Raw genomic sequence first — 14,682 nt, forward strand, 5'->3', positions numbered from 1 at the left:
GGGAATTCCATCCCAGCCAGGAATTCCTAATTCCCAAGATCCCATCCATCCCTGCCCTCTGGCACTGGGAAGCCATTCCCTGTGTCCTGTCCCTCCATGCCTTGTCCCCAGTCCCTCTGCAGCTCTCCTGGAGCTCCTTCAGGCCCTGGCAGGAGCTCTGAGCTCTCCCTGCATCCTTCCCTTCTCCAGGCAACATTCCCAGCTCTCCCAGCCTGCCTCCAGAGCACAGGAACTCCTCCAATTGGTCCTGGATGATGCAGCAGAGACACTGAATTGTCCCAAAAAATCTCAGAATTCCCTCCCTGAGTTATTCCTGACACAACCAGTTGGCACTCAAGCTTGGTTCTCCCCAGCCAAGCCCTGCATCCTGCAGTTCTGAGGTCATTCAGGAGGATGTTCCACCCACTCCTGCCCTGAGGAGCTCCATTAGCTCCACACAAAACGCCAGGTTAAAATTTAAAACCACGTTTCACCCCTCTGCCACTGATGGAACAACACAACCGCAGCCTGTGCTGGCTCTGGGACAAGAAAAGAACTTCAAACGGCGTTTTCCTGAGCAAGGCTGCTCTAATATTTTGACAAACTGCTTTTTTTGTTTGTTTGTTTGTTTTCCAGCACTCCGCTACCAACTGGAAAAGGTCACTCTGTCTTCTGTATTATTCCTCCGTTGGCAGAGAAGGTCAAAAATATTGAATATCTGCATGTTTTGGAGCTCAACACTGAGCCAACCTCTCACACTACAGCCCAGAGCCTGCTGCAGTTATTAGGGAGCTTTCAGAAATCCAGCTCCAAAAAACAAGCTGCTGCAGGAAACAACTCATTCCCTCCACAAAAGGCAATTTCCAGCCCACCACGAGCTCCCATTACTGTGTACAGACGTGGAGAGCTAACCCTGCTGTAATGCAATTCACATGCAGAGATGCACAATGCACACACCCTGAATTATCCCTGGGAATTGCACTCGTGTGATATTGTTCTGTGTGATGACTAAATTCCATTTATTAGGATTTGAAGGAATTGCATGCATTCCCCGATGTACTTCCTCCAAGTTTTCAGCCTCCCCCCCAACAGCTTTAAACACTTTTAAAACTGAGTTTTCTGCTCCCCCTGCTGCAAATGTAAGATCTCCTCTCCAAAAATTATCCTAATGCAGAAAAGCAGGCTGGAAGTAATTTAGGCTTGGGGATCAAAGGTTTTCTTACACTCTAAGGTAAGAATATTTTAAGCCACTCCAGTGGAACTAAGGAACAAACACCCACAAGGTTTTGAACAAAGAAATGCTGCATTTCCTCCTTTTCACACCAGTCAATGCTCATCTCTTACCTTAAACCAGCAAGAGATTATGGATCTTAAAGTGCTGCTTTTCTGCCCTGGAAAAGCTCTTTTGGAAGCTTTTCTGACTCCTCCCCACACCCAACAGCAATGACACCTTTCCAAGTGGTTTTTCTATTTTTCTTGGCTCACCTTTCACAGAGCTCTTGGTCAAACATTGTCTCCCCAGCACAGAACATTCCCACTCCCTCTGCTCACACCTACACAGGATTGGAGTTCCATCAACGTCCTCCAGGAAAAGCCAATACAAATCACTCAGAATTTCAGGACTGACAACATCCCAAACTCCCACTGAGGATGGGAATATCCAGCCTTGATGTTCTGCTACACTGAAAGAAAAATCTGGGGAGGATTCTTACTCCAAGGTTTTGTTTTTCTGGAGCAAAGCCTGCAGAACTCAAAGCTCCTCAAGTTTTTCTGGACCTCTGTGGATCACAGCAGGATGGCTGCAGAATCCTCATTCCAAACCCATTCCACACATCTTGAAATTGAATTTTTCCGATTTTGCAGAGCCACTTCAATCCTGGAACACCCTTTGGTTTAGAAAACCCATCTAGCTGAACATTCCCAAGCAAATTGTTGCAAGAACAGCACTGAGGAAAGGCAGAAGTTTGTGTGATGGAGAAAAGTGGTGAAGATTTAATAATAATTCCTCTAGAAAGACAAATATGTGGGGAAGCAATCAGTGGAGGGATTGAAGGCCCACACCTTGCACTTGCTGTGTTTAAAAGTATTTAAATTCACACCAGGCACACAGTTGGGATATTTGTGTGAGCAAAAATTGCATTGCTGTACAGTCAAACAATCCTGCAGAACAGCAGTTAAAAACCAACCCAAAACTGAAAAAGTGAGTTAAGACAGGAGGCAGAAAGCATTTTCCATCACCAACCCAAAGCTGGAATGACCACCAAAAACCTTCACACCTCCTGGAAATAATGCCAGGAGGAGGCCAAATTCTCTGACCTCCTCCATCCCATCCCATCCCAGGTGAAATTCTAGATATAAAAGCAATCCCCAAATAAAAAAAAAATTAAAAATAAACAAAATCAGCTTGTGTGAGCCTCACAGCACGAATGAGACAACAGCCATGTGACAGATCAGAGCTCTGCTGCTTCAGAGAGCCTCAGCTCCCCAGGTGAGAGGCACAGCACCTGAATAAAGCCTAAGCAAGGTGCAGCTTCAGTCTCTCACAGCCAGGAGGAAGAATCCAACGAGAATTTGCTGCCTCCAGCCCAGCCGTGCTGACAGCAGGAGACAAACCATTAGAGCTGTGACACTTTATAAGACAGGCATGACATGGTAACACAGAACACAAATGTCACTTTGAAAGCTGCTGATAAATCGCTTGGTAGGCAAAAGGAATCAACCTTTCCAAACACCAGAAGGATGAATCTGTGGAATATATTTTTTTTTGTGCTGATATTTAAGCTCTTTGGAGTTTTACAATCTGTTGCAAAAGTGGCCTCTTCCCAAAAATGAAGACAAATCCCAGCACTGCTGAATGTCGAGCGCGACAGGCATTCTCTGGTGTGCTTAGAAAAGCTGTTTTGAGCTGAAAAATGCCCATCTGAGGGAATTCTTACCTGCAGGACGTCCTGGATCTTCACCCACACGTCCACCATGTCGTAGAGTTTGATTTCCCCATCGTACTGGCTGCAGGGAGAAGCCACAGTCTGCTGCAGGTGGCCAAGGACCACGGAGTGTGCTGCAGCCACGGCGTTGAACTTGTCAAAGAGCAGCTCCAGCAGCTCCAGCAGCAACCTGGGAACCATGGAAACAGCTCTGCTCAGCTTCTGGAAGGTTCCACGTGGGACAGGGCTGGGGTTTCACAGGTCCTGGTTTGGGACATGCTGAGGTCACCTGGATTCAAAGCCTCTCTGGGGGATCAGGGGACTCACTGCAGCTCAGGTTTGGTGTCTGAACACCTGTGAGGATCTTTGTGCTCATTGCCTGCCCTAGATCAGCACTGCTCACTGCTGAAGTGTCCTACTTGGGGCTACAGGGAAGGCAAAGCCATTAATAACTCCACAGTAATTAAACTGGACTAATAATATTAGAGATCACTGTAAGAGCCCAGGCTGGGCTGCAGGCAGGGGGAGAGACAACCTGCTCTTGCCCAGAAGGAAACACAAGTCTCAGGGCAATAAAAACTGACTTAACCACACAAACAGAACACAAGGAAATCTTTTTGAATTATTAAATTCACATGGCAGGTTTTAAACAATGCCAAATATCAGAAAGCTGAAATTTCAACCCTCAACTGTATCACTTACCAAGGTTTTACTCCTATAGTTATAACCTCATCTAAATGTACTACACTCCACCTGCTCCTGTAGTTCCTTACAGCCCAGTAATTGTAAATAAATCACCTTTGCAAAGTCCTGACCAGTTGGTGGTAAAGCAACACTTTGGATTATTTGAGAAGAGAAACATTCCGATGGAGTTCGGCGCCGTTTAATGAGCAACTCCAGTCGCCACGTAACCCCAGCAAACGTGAGGATAACACTTCCCAAATCCATATGTCAGGCACTTGTAGCTCTGACAGACAGGCTCCATCACATTTCCCTGCAGCAGCTCTGGAGGCACCACATGCTCCCAGTCTGCCCAGCAGAAGCTGAGATCCCCAGGGCAGGACGAGGATGGCAGAGGAGCTGGAGCTGCTCAACTGCAGTGTTCTCAGGAACAGGGAATGGTTTGGGTTGAGAGCTTCCAGATCATCACTTTCCACTGTCCCAGGTTGCTCCAAGCCCTGTCCAGCCTGGCCTTGGCCATCCCAGGGATCCAGGGGCAGCCACAGCTTCTCTGGGAATTCCATCCCAGCCAGGAATTCCTAATTCCCAAGATCCCATCCATCCCTGCCCTCTGGCAGTGGGAAGCCATTCCCTGTGTCCTGTCCCTCCATGCCTTGTCCCCAGTCCCTCTGCAGCTCTCCTGGAGCTCCTTCAGGCCCTGGCAGGAGCTCTGAGCTCTCCCTGCATCCTTCCCTTCTCCAGGGAACATTCCCAGCTCTCCCAGCCTGGCTGCAGCTCTCTGAACTAATTCATGCTCTTCTCGATTCAAAAAGAAGAGCCAATGGAACTGAGACACCTCTTTAAACAAAACCCTTTTCTTCATATTTAAGAATAGCAGCAAATGCTACAGAAGGTGACATTATGGAACTGAATTAATTATCTGCCACTGAGAAAATGTTAGCAGTGCCAGCCCAACTTCCAGCAAGATCCCATGACAAACAAGAACTCAGTTATCCCCATAACCCCTTGCTGCCCCAGGACAGAATAGTTTTGCAGAACTGAATTACCTGGAGAATTGGACAAATTCTCACTAGGTGAGCCTGATCTTACATTATCAACTTGTTTATGGAGCCATTATCAATTAATATTACACTAATCGGATCATTTCTGTTTGAAATTCCAGTGTTTCCCTATTCCCATGTTCCAGACTGAGGGACATGAAACCCCCAAATCCACACAAGGGGGTGAGATTGAAGCAGAATTTTCAAAGTTCTCCTTTCCCAGGCACCAGGAACTACCTGGAACCTTCTCCTGCCCTTCCTGAAGCTCTGAGAACCTGAGAGAGCACCCAAAGGTGCATGAGAGACAGAGTCACTCCCTGGGAGCTGCTTGCTTTACACTCATCACAAACCAAAAAAATAGTGATCTTAAAAATTTGGGAGTAATTAAGAATGTTTTTATAAACAAATGCAAAAGGTGGCTGCAGAAACCTTCATGGGAAAGGGAATCTGGGAAAGGGGAAGAAGGAAGGGAAGGGAAGGGAAGGGAAGGGAAGGGAAGGGAAGGGAAGGGAAGGGAAGGGAAGGGAAGGGAAGGGAAGGGAAGGGAAGGGAAGGAAGGAAGGGAAGGGAAGGGAAGGGAAGGGAAGGGAAGGAAGGAAGGAAGGAAGGAAGGAAGGAAGGAAGGAAGGAAGGAAGGAAGGAAGGAAGGAAGGAAGGAAGGAAGGAAGGAAGGAAGGAAGGAAGGAAGGAAGGAAGGAAGGAAGGAAGGAAGGAAGGTTAAATTAAAAAACTAAGAATGAGATCAGCAGGAGCTGTTATCAGATCTGGCCAGAAATACAAATTCTTTCTCTCTGTACAACCAGGGAGGCTCTAAATAATTATTGCAAGGTGTCTCAAAAGGAATTACATCAAAATTTCCTCAAGCAGACCATCAACCTCAGAATGGTCTGGGCTGGAAGGAACTTTAAGGCTGCTCTGACAGCCTAGTGAACACTTGAGCAGTTTGGGGCTCTGGATTTTGCTCACATCTGAGGTCTCACAGAGCTCTGTTGAAACAGCAGGGCCTTGTTGTTCAGATTTATTTTTCCCCTGACAGTAGGAAAGTGTCTGAGCTTTGATTTCAAACTGAAGCTAATTGAAGGGGAGGATCCACCCTTCCATACTGTCATTTATTCTTTCCACTATAAATGACTTCACCTGCTTGCTGTAAACTTCACGTGTGATTTAGGGTTAGAACCAGTTCTAATTATCTCTGCGTTCCACAAGAACTCAAGACATCCCCACAGCTCTAGAATATGAGCATCTTGAAGGCTCAAAGACTCCTGCAGATGCCAAAAGCCATTAAACCTTTCAGTGCTTTACTCAACCCTCTGGGCAGGTTAATGTCATTGATATATGATTGGATCCAATTTATCAATTCCAACAGACAAGCAGGAGCCACACAACCTCTGCAGACTGGTTCAGAAAAGTTACGTTCCCTCTTGGCACCAGAGACTAAAATTCTGCTTTCTGACCTAAAAAAACCTCATTTTCACTGAGTTCTCAGCTCTGTAATGCTACAAATTCTTCAAAACATAATTGTTTCCACAGCAGTGCTAACGAGAGGAATTTAAAAAGGAGTCTTTATCAAGCTAATGTTTTCCTTGGGAGTGATTTTCCACTACAAATATTACACATAATGAAGACACACACTTTACTTTTCTGCCATTAATTCCCTTTGGACAATGATCAGGACAGTGTGCAGTAGCACAGATGAGTATTTCAGCTCGAAGGGATTCCTGCTGGAATCCCTTTTTTCCAAAGGACATTTCCAGGGAATTCTGAGGAGCAGCACAACCACAGCTCTCAGTCGGCTTCCACACCTTGTGATTAACATAAATGGGGCTGCAAAACAATTAGAGGCTTGGCCATACATTTGTGATATAATTAGTTCCATACATGATTTCAAAGCTTTGCACCTGCATCAGCTTAATTGGACTCGAAATAACCGAGCTGAATTTTCTCATTTCAACTCATATTATCAATTAGGACTTTTTTTTTTTTTTTTTTTTTTTCCCCAGCCATCAAGAGCTGCTAGTTGAAATCTCCTTACCTAGGCTGATTTTCCTGGGAAATATTCTCCCCTCTCTGGTAGCCATTGTCAGCCACCTGAGTGGTGGAACGCTTCACAATCTGCTTGAGCTCCTGTTCCAAGCGATCCTGGATGGCTTTCACTGTTTCTGGAATTTTCTTCAGCTTGGCCAGCCCTTTGATGAGGATTCCCATGAAGACAGCGCTGTTCTCCTCTGGATCCAGGTCTGTGTCTTCCTTGATTTCCAGGAGGCTTGAGTCTCGCACTGGAATGGATTTGAAAAGGTAACCCAAACAACCCAACACACACCACAAACACACAACCCCCCACACAACCCCACACAACACCAAAAAACCAAAACAAAAACAACAAACCAAATTTAATCCCAGATTTCAGCAGTTCAACCCAACATCAGCACCAGCAGAAGCAGCACAGGAGCTCCTCTGGCTTCACACAACTCCCACAGCATGGAGCAGCCAAGGAATGAACCAGGAAAGCAGAAAAACTTGGGTTTTGGGAGGAAGCAGTGGATATTTCTGTTCACTTTGGGGCTTCCCTATACATAAATACAGCAGCCTGCACATTGGGTTGATTTAGGAGCAATTCAAGGGGTAAATTCAGTGTTAGCAAAAAGAGGAAGTCTTTAAAATTAAGATATTCATCAGTGAGGAGGTACAACACTCCCACAAATCCCTTGAATGTCTTTCAAGGAGCTAAAACCCCCTCAGTTTCTTCCCCAGCTGTTTCTCCTTGCTATTTTCTTCACAAGAGAGGAACTTTCATTATAAACAGTACCAAGCTTAAGAGACTGCTGATGAATTCAGCGAAGTTGACGCTGCCAAAGTGACTGATTGTTTGATTTTATCTTTTTCTGCTTTATTACGTCTGCCAAGGGGTTGATGAAGTTACTCAAATCTTCCAGCAAGGCTGCTAGAAAGGAAAAGTGAGAAGAATTAGGGAGGATATTGCAGACAGGGTCCTGAAGTAGCAAGGATTGCACAGGGAGAACTCCTGTTGCTAAGCGACAGGGGATGGGGAAAGCAGGAGATACTCTGCTTGTTTTAAGTAGGTTCATTAAGCAACATTTCTTAATTTACAGATAACACCCAGCACCAACAAAAGTGTGGCTCTGTTAAAGACTGGGTGAAACGTTTTAATAAATAGATTTAAACACTTCTGGGAAAGTTTGAAGTGGTTTTGAGGCCAAGGGAATGAAAAGCATCTTGGAAGATCTACAGCCACTCTGTGCCATCCATCCACCACAGCAGATCCTTGGATCAAAATTAAAACCCAAAGGCTGTTTCATCTGACTGGGGCTGAGCTCTGGAAAGGCTGGGGGATGACAGATGACTCCCATGGTTTCCACTCCTCGACAGATTTTTTGACTTCAGAACTTTTCCAAGAACCTGAAGGAATGTCAAAAGAGCCCCCAGAAGGATGTGAGGAGCGTGGCAGGAGTGAGGAATGGCACTTCCCAGGGAGCTGTCTGAAGCTCAGACTCTGAACAGGAGCAGCAGCAGCTGAGCTAGAGCAAGAGCAGGAAAACAGTGGCCCCAGGATGGTGGCAATTTATAAAAATCATCACAATAAAGGGTGACAAACCCCTCAGTGCCATTTCACACCAACCTTGGGCTCAATCAATCAAGAGGCTGCTGTTTTCCAGCAATGTGATCCCAAACTCTGAACCCAGAGTGAGGTGAGATGTCCTGCTCTGGAGGCAGGCTGGGAGAGCTGGGAATGTTGCCCTGGAGAAGGGAAGGATGCAGGGAGAGCTCAGAGCTCCTGCCAGGGCCTGAAGGAGCTCCAGGAGAGCTGCAGAGGGACTGGGGACAAGGCATGGAGGGACAGGACACAGGGAATGGCTTCCCACTGCCAGAGGGCAGGGATGGATGGGATCTTGGGAATTAGGAATTCCTGGCTGGGATGGAATTCCCAGAGAAGCTGTGGCTGCCCCTGGATCCCTGGGATGGCCAAGGCCAGGCTGGACAAGGCTTGGAGCAAACTGGGACAGTGGAAGGTGTCCCTGCCATGGCTGGGGTGGAACTTAATCAGCTTTAAAAAGATCCTTCCAACTCCAAACTTTTCCATGATCCCATGATGGGAGCATCAGGAAGATCAAACAGTGCTTTTTTCTCTCTCACACACAAGCTTTTTGCAAGTAAATGCAAGTAAAAGTTACAGGACAAGCAACTAGAAACACCCAGAATGGATTAATTAAAAAAAAAAAAGAAAGCAAAAAAAGCAAGGATAATATAAAGACATTTCAAACACTGATTGGAATTTAACAACTGGATGCAAACCTATCACTGCTCAAAGCTCTGCTTCATCACACACCTTTCACCCCACAAGGCTGCAAAGCATTTTTTGGTCTCTGCCCACTCTGTTATTGCTATTTGTTATTCTCCAAAACCCACAGCAAAACACAGAAAATGACCTCTGTGCAACCAGAGCTGTGAAAAGACAGCACTGGAAAAGGCACAGGAAAAAAGGTTTAATTTATTGGGTTGGGTTTTTTTGTTAAAAAACCAACTAAATACCTTGTTTTTCTCAGCTCAATGCAGACATTTCCCAGCCTAAGCAGCCTCTCAGAGGACAGGTCCCTGTCATGAGGCTGCACCCCTTTGTAGGCAGCTTGGAAATGATTCTTAATATCACACAATGAACACCCGAGAGGGAGGAAATGGAGCTGCAGGCAAATGTGAGGATTTGAGCATTTGAGAGGAGTAAAAGCAGCAATCTTGCTGAGAACTCTGCCAGCACAGCGAGACAAACACTGCTCCATCTGCAAAAGAGCAAAACCCATTTTCCAGCACCCTCCAAGAGGCAGGCCATCGATTTGCATCTCTCACAAACAAGAGCACAATTCGATAGCTGGAGCTGCAGACGGGGCTGGGAGCTCTGTTAGATGTGGTTATCTGATAAAACACTGAGAACCTGTTTGCAGTGTGTGTCCTGAAAATTGTGCCTATTAAACAGGAGCCCTGGGTGCCTTTGGGAGCCATTGATCTGTGAGATCTGACAAGATCCCAACCCTGGGCGACTGAGGATGTTCTTTTCTTGTGTCTTTAGCACTTCAAACACCCTCTTGTGCCATTTAATGTCACCAAGGGGCTGCTGGACCACAAAGCTTTGGCCCAGGAATGAGTCCCTCCTGTCCCCTTCCCCTTCCAGAAAGGCATCAAAGCACACAGACATTTATTAAGGAGTTCACCTGGAAAATTGCAACCCCAAATTCTGCTCCCTGTGGGCAGAGGAGCTCCAGGGGTGAGGAAAGCTGTCCCTAGAGATCAGCTCTCAGCAGTGAGAGCTTTGGCTGTGTTTATCCCAAACTGGGAATATAAATCACTTTGTTATCCTTTGGGATCAGAAGTTATTTGTAGCTTTGATTGTCAGAAGAAGGAAAGCAGAGCTGCCACTTTGGAGTGTCAGAGGGCAGATTTGGGCTTGTCCAAGAGCCTGGCTGAGAGTCCCTTGGCTGCAAGGGACATCCCCTGTCCTGCAGGGCTGGACTTTCTTCAAAAGGGAAATTTAAAGGCAGAGCAGCAGGCTGACCCCATGAGCCAAAGGATGAGCAGGCAGGAAGAAGATCAGCCTGGCTGGACAGAGAGCTTTGACCAGAATTCAGGGGAAAAGGAGAGTTTCTGACCTTTGGAAGAAATACAAGACAACTCAGGAGGATGTTGTGAGGTTGTGAAGGGAGAAAATGAGAAAGGCCAAAGCCCAGTTAGAACTTAACCTGGTTATTGCTATAAAGGACAAGAAAAATGTTTTTATAAATACATCAGCAAGCAAAGGTGGGCTAAGGAGAATCTCCATCTTTTGCTGGATGTGGGGGAAATAGTGACAAAAGGAAGAGGCTGAGGTATCAAATGCCTTGTCTGTCTCAGTCTTTAATAGCAGAACAGCTGTTCTGAGGAAAGAGAACTTTTTCAGGAAAGACCCAGGGGAAAACAGGGATGAGGAGCAAATGAAGCCCCAGAATCCAAGGGGAAGTGGTCAGTCTAGACCTGTCTTGGACACTTATGAGTCCATGGGGCAGATGGGATCAGCCAAGGGCTCTGGAAAGCTTTTCCACCCCCCAGCAGATCACCATTCCCACCCAGCTCAGTGTCACTGCTGAGGGTGACACTGATCCCCTTGTCCAGGTCACTGATGAAGGTTAAACAGCTTTATCCAGGAGAATGATCTGGGAAACAAAGGTTTTCCTAAAGTCTAGGCAGACATTACACCTCCACAGCCTTTCCCTCATCCTCCAACTGGGTCACTTTGGCCACAGAAGATCATGTTGGCCAAGCAGGACCTGCCTGTCCTAAACCCACTCTGATCTTGTTCCAACCAAGTCTGGAAACCTCCTGTGAAGCAGAACACTTCAATATGTTTTATCAAAAGCCTCCTAAGACAACAGCTTAGAGGAATGATGGTTTTGCCACACTCTTAAATAAAATTTCAGCGATTTTCACCGATCTTTCATCACTGAACCTTTTTTCATCTGCAAATGCACAGCACAGAAGTTGAGCTGTGGATGAAACCCCTAAAGCTGAACCATGAGCATCACTGATTCTCCACCTCCAGAGTTCCAGCGCTGGGAGATTCCCTGATCCCTGCTTTGATGATGACCTACAAAAAAAAATTTAAAAAAAAATTTAAAAAAAAATTAAAAAAAAAAAAATCTGTTCCAATTGGAATTCATTTCTTCAGTGCTGCCATTTCCCAAGGAGCCAACCTGCTGCAAGGAGCTTTTTAACAGCTCTGGTCTGATCCCCAAAAAGCCAACTTTGGGATCTCTAAATGAGCAGAGCAGCTGAAAAAGAGGCTCCTGGGTCTTGTTTTTCATTCCAGTGAATGGCCAAAATTTGCTGCTCCTCATTACTGACGGTTTCATTATCCACAGGCTTTTATGGGAGTCTTGTAAAATTTAATGTACTATTTTCCATGATTGATGTCCTTCTGGTGATATCCTTTCTAGCTTCAATCCTTCCAGAGAAAAGCACACAAATTCCTGGTGGTCCAAAAGGCATCATTTCAGATTTCAAGGATTCCTGGTGCTGAATTCTTGTTCTGACACTTGCATGGAGCAGCAAATGAGCAGTTCCTGCAGAAATGGGTTCTTGGAAGATTTTGGGAATTTTCTGCTCACATTTAAAATCCTCCTCATCTATACCAGCCTGAAAATCAAGTCTCCAAATAAAAAAAATAAGTGCACTGCTGCCAAATATGTGATGTTGGGACCACACAGAGGAACAACTCATGAAATTAATTAACAATTCAGCATAAAATTTACATATGCCACCCACAGCAGTATTTATTGTCACCACCAGCTCATCTCCTGCCTGATTTCTAAGAAGTATTGTCCCGAATTTCTCAGGAAAAGGCACTCTTGGGTTTGCTATGCACCAGGTGAGCACATTTTAGAATTCCAGAAAGAGCCTGGCAAAGCAGGAACCTTCCTAAACACTCTTCAGAGCACAGAAAGTTCCAGCAGAGAAATACAACTCAGAAGTGGATTTATTTCTCTGAACTGGCATGAAGGGAAGGTGTTCCTGGTGAACTGCCACATCCCCAATCCTCAGGTGAGCATTTCTGAAAGGTTTGTTTATTTGACGTGCAGCAGGAACAGCTTTAATTCCCTTATAAAGATTCTACAGCACAAGGAAACATCTCCTCTGGGAAGGGAGAGCAGGAAGGACTCCAAATTTTGGCATCTTTGCTGAGATGGGATGAGTGAGTCAGTGCTTGAAAATGACACACATTAATATGCACAGCCACTTTGTTTCATCAATAAAAAGCCAAAGAACTTAAGTGACTCAAGGCAGAAACAGCTTTTGTTATGCATACACATAAGTTTGAAATTGTCTGGTAGCTCTGCAGTCCTGGAAAAGGCTACTTTTAAATAAAATTACATGGGGAAAAAAATCTCCATAAGTACATTGTGCACTTGAAGCAAAAGCATGTGCATATTTTATGTTGATCAAATGTTTTCTGTTAGGATCTCCATCTTTGCCAGGCTGAGGGACACTTGCCCAGCACTTCACTGAATGATAGAGCACAGGGAGGATCCAAGGAGGAGATTTTTTGGGTGTGAAGAGCAAGAAGAGATCTGCAAAAAGAAGATCATGAGGTTCATCTCCTGCTCTGTTCCCCATCAGCTCCATGGCTTCAGACTTTTTGGGTTTTTTACTATACAGAGCTGCAGTATTTTTTGGGGGGGGAATGGCAAACACTCTACAAATCACTGAAAAAGAAGTATTTTAACTTTTAGAGGGGTTGGAACTCGATGATCTTTCAGTTCCCTTCCAATCCAAATCATTCTATTTCCAGTGGTGAGGCTGGGATTTAGGGTTTTGTGGTTTATTTCTTCAGTCCCCCAAATTCCCATGAAAAAAGCAAGAAAACTGAACTGAATTCCTCACAGAGCAGAACAGGAATTCTGAAGTTCTTCCCTCAGGATTTTCATCTGGTAGTGGTGAAGTTAGGACTCAAGGTTTTGTGGTTTATTTCCTCAATCCCCCAAAATCTCGTGAAAAAAGTACACAAAAACCACCCCCAAACCCAAAAAAAGTAAGAAAACTGAACTGAACTCCTCACTGATTGCAGAACAGGAATTCTGAAGTTCTTCCCTCAGGATTTTCATCTGGTAGTGGTGAAATTGGGATTTAGGGTTTTGTGGTTTATTTCCTCAATCCCCCAAAATCCCGTGAAAAAAGCAAGAAAACTGAACTGAACTCCTCACTGATCACAGAGCAGAACTGGAATTCTGAAGTTTTCACCTCAGAACTTTCATCTGGTAGTGATGAAGCTGGGATCTAGGGTTTTGTGGCTTATTTCCTCAATCTCCCAAAATCCCCTGAAAAAAGCAAGAAAACTGAATTGAACTCCTCACTGATCACAGAGCAGAACTGGAATTCCGAAGTTTTTCCAGAATTTTTCCAGAATTTTCATCTGGTTCTTCTCTTGCAGGTTTGCAGTGTACAAGCTGCAGTTTCCAGCTGGGAAAGTTTGAGATTTCTCACAAAAACCTCCAGGACACAGCAAAACAGCCTCAAGGCTCTGAGAGAAGGCAGCCTGGCAGCAGCAGAGCTGCAGAACAAAACCCCAACAGGAGCAAAAGATAAGAGTAATCAAACGGAACAATCTCGGAGGCAAGTGTGACAAAACTAGAAACAAAAAGACAAAAGAATTAATAAGGCTGGGAAGAGAAGGAAAGATTCTCTGCATTTGAGGAATACTGAAGCAGTGAGGTTTGAAAGGGGAGGAAGAGACTGTAGGTCACTTCTGTATTATTCATCAAGGACAACCCCACTTATTAATCTTGTGAAACAATACAAAGATTAATTTCCCCTCTCTGCAGCCCTTCCAAAGCCTCAGACAAAAGCACCAATGAAAGGAGTTTTCCTCGGTGTTTGTTGCAGGAGCAGGAATAAAAGATCAGCCCCAGATTATTCCTGTGTACTGACAGACCTTTAGCCAAAGTTACAAAGCTCCCACAAGGAACAGATTAGACCTTTTGGCTGCAGCACAATAAAAAAACTTCAGTAATATCTCCACAAACCTGCTGTAAATAATGCTGAGGAAACCTCCTCACAGAATGAACTCCACTGCAAATCTCTGCTGCTCAAGATATCAAGAACACCATCAAGGTGAGAACAGGCAAAGAAAACTGAGTGTATTTAGCTGAAGCTGGAGGGGGTTAGGAGAGGGAAAAGAGGATTTTCCAGAAGAAAAAAGCAAGTTGTGCCCCTGGACTCAACACCCACCTGCTCTGTGACACTGCACAAATCACTGCCCAAGTTTTTGTCACCCTGAGCCATGATTTGCCTCCTCCTACTCCAGCAAAATTAGCTGAAAATGTAAAAATTAATACAAATACTCACTGCTGGTGCTTCCAGGAGTGCTGAACTGGGAAGTCTCAAGGAATTTCCGAGGTGTAGATAAATTAGTGACATCCATCAGAGGCACAGGAGAGGCATCTTTCACCAGGGACCTGTGGGAGGGGAAAGAATTAAAGCAAGCAGCTGATTTTTATTTACAATCTCTGTTCACAACAATT

At 45.1% G+C, this 14,682-nt stretch overlaps 1 protein-coding gene across 3 annotated transcripts in view; it reads right to left on the bottom strand.

The window, feature by feature from the left end:
• The window catches only part of EXOC4 (exocyst complex component 4), a 318,206-nt gene that overhangs the window by 269,561 nt on the left and 33,963 nt on the right, over positions 1–14,682 (bottom strand). For all 3 annotated transcript variants that reach the window (XR_014856419.1, XR_014856420.1, XM_085081950.1), the window contains exons 5-7: positions 14,507–14,616; positions 6,657–6,900; positions 2,916–3,093 (exon numbers count right to left, since the gene is read on the bottom strand). Coding sequence is in view for 1 of the 3 variants with exons in the window: in XM_085081950.1 (XP_084938076.1) it covers positions 2,916–3,093; positions 6,657–6,900; positions 14,507–14,616 (532 nt within the window). In the remaining 2 variants the exon portion in view is untranslated. The remainder of the gene's footprint in view (positions 1–2,915; positions 3,094–6,656; positions 6,901–14,506; positions 14,617–14,682) is intronic.

This window comes from Lichenostomus cassidix, chromosome 1Aa, assembly GCF_008360975.1.
Source record: "Lichenostomus cassidix isolate B80296 chromosome 1Aa, HeHo_3.0, whole genome shotgun sequence".
In the NCBI taxonomy this organism is placed as follows: domain Eukaryota; kingdom Metazoa; phylum Chordata; class Aves; order Passeriformes; family Meliphagidae; genus Lichenostomus; species Lichenostomus cassidix.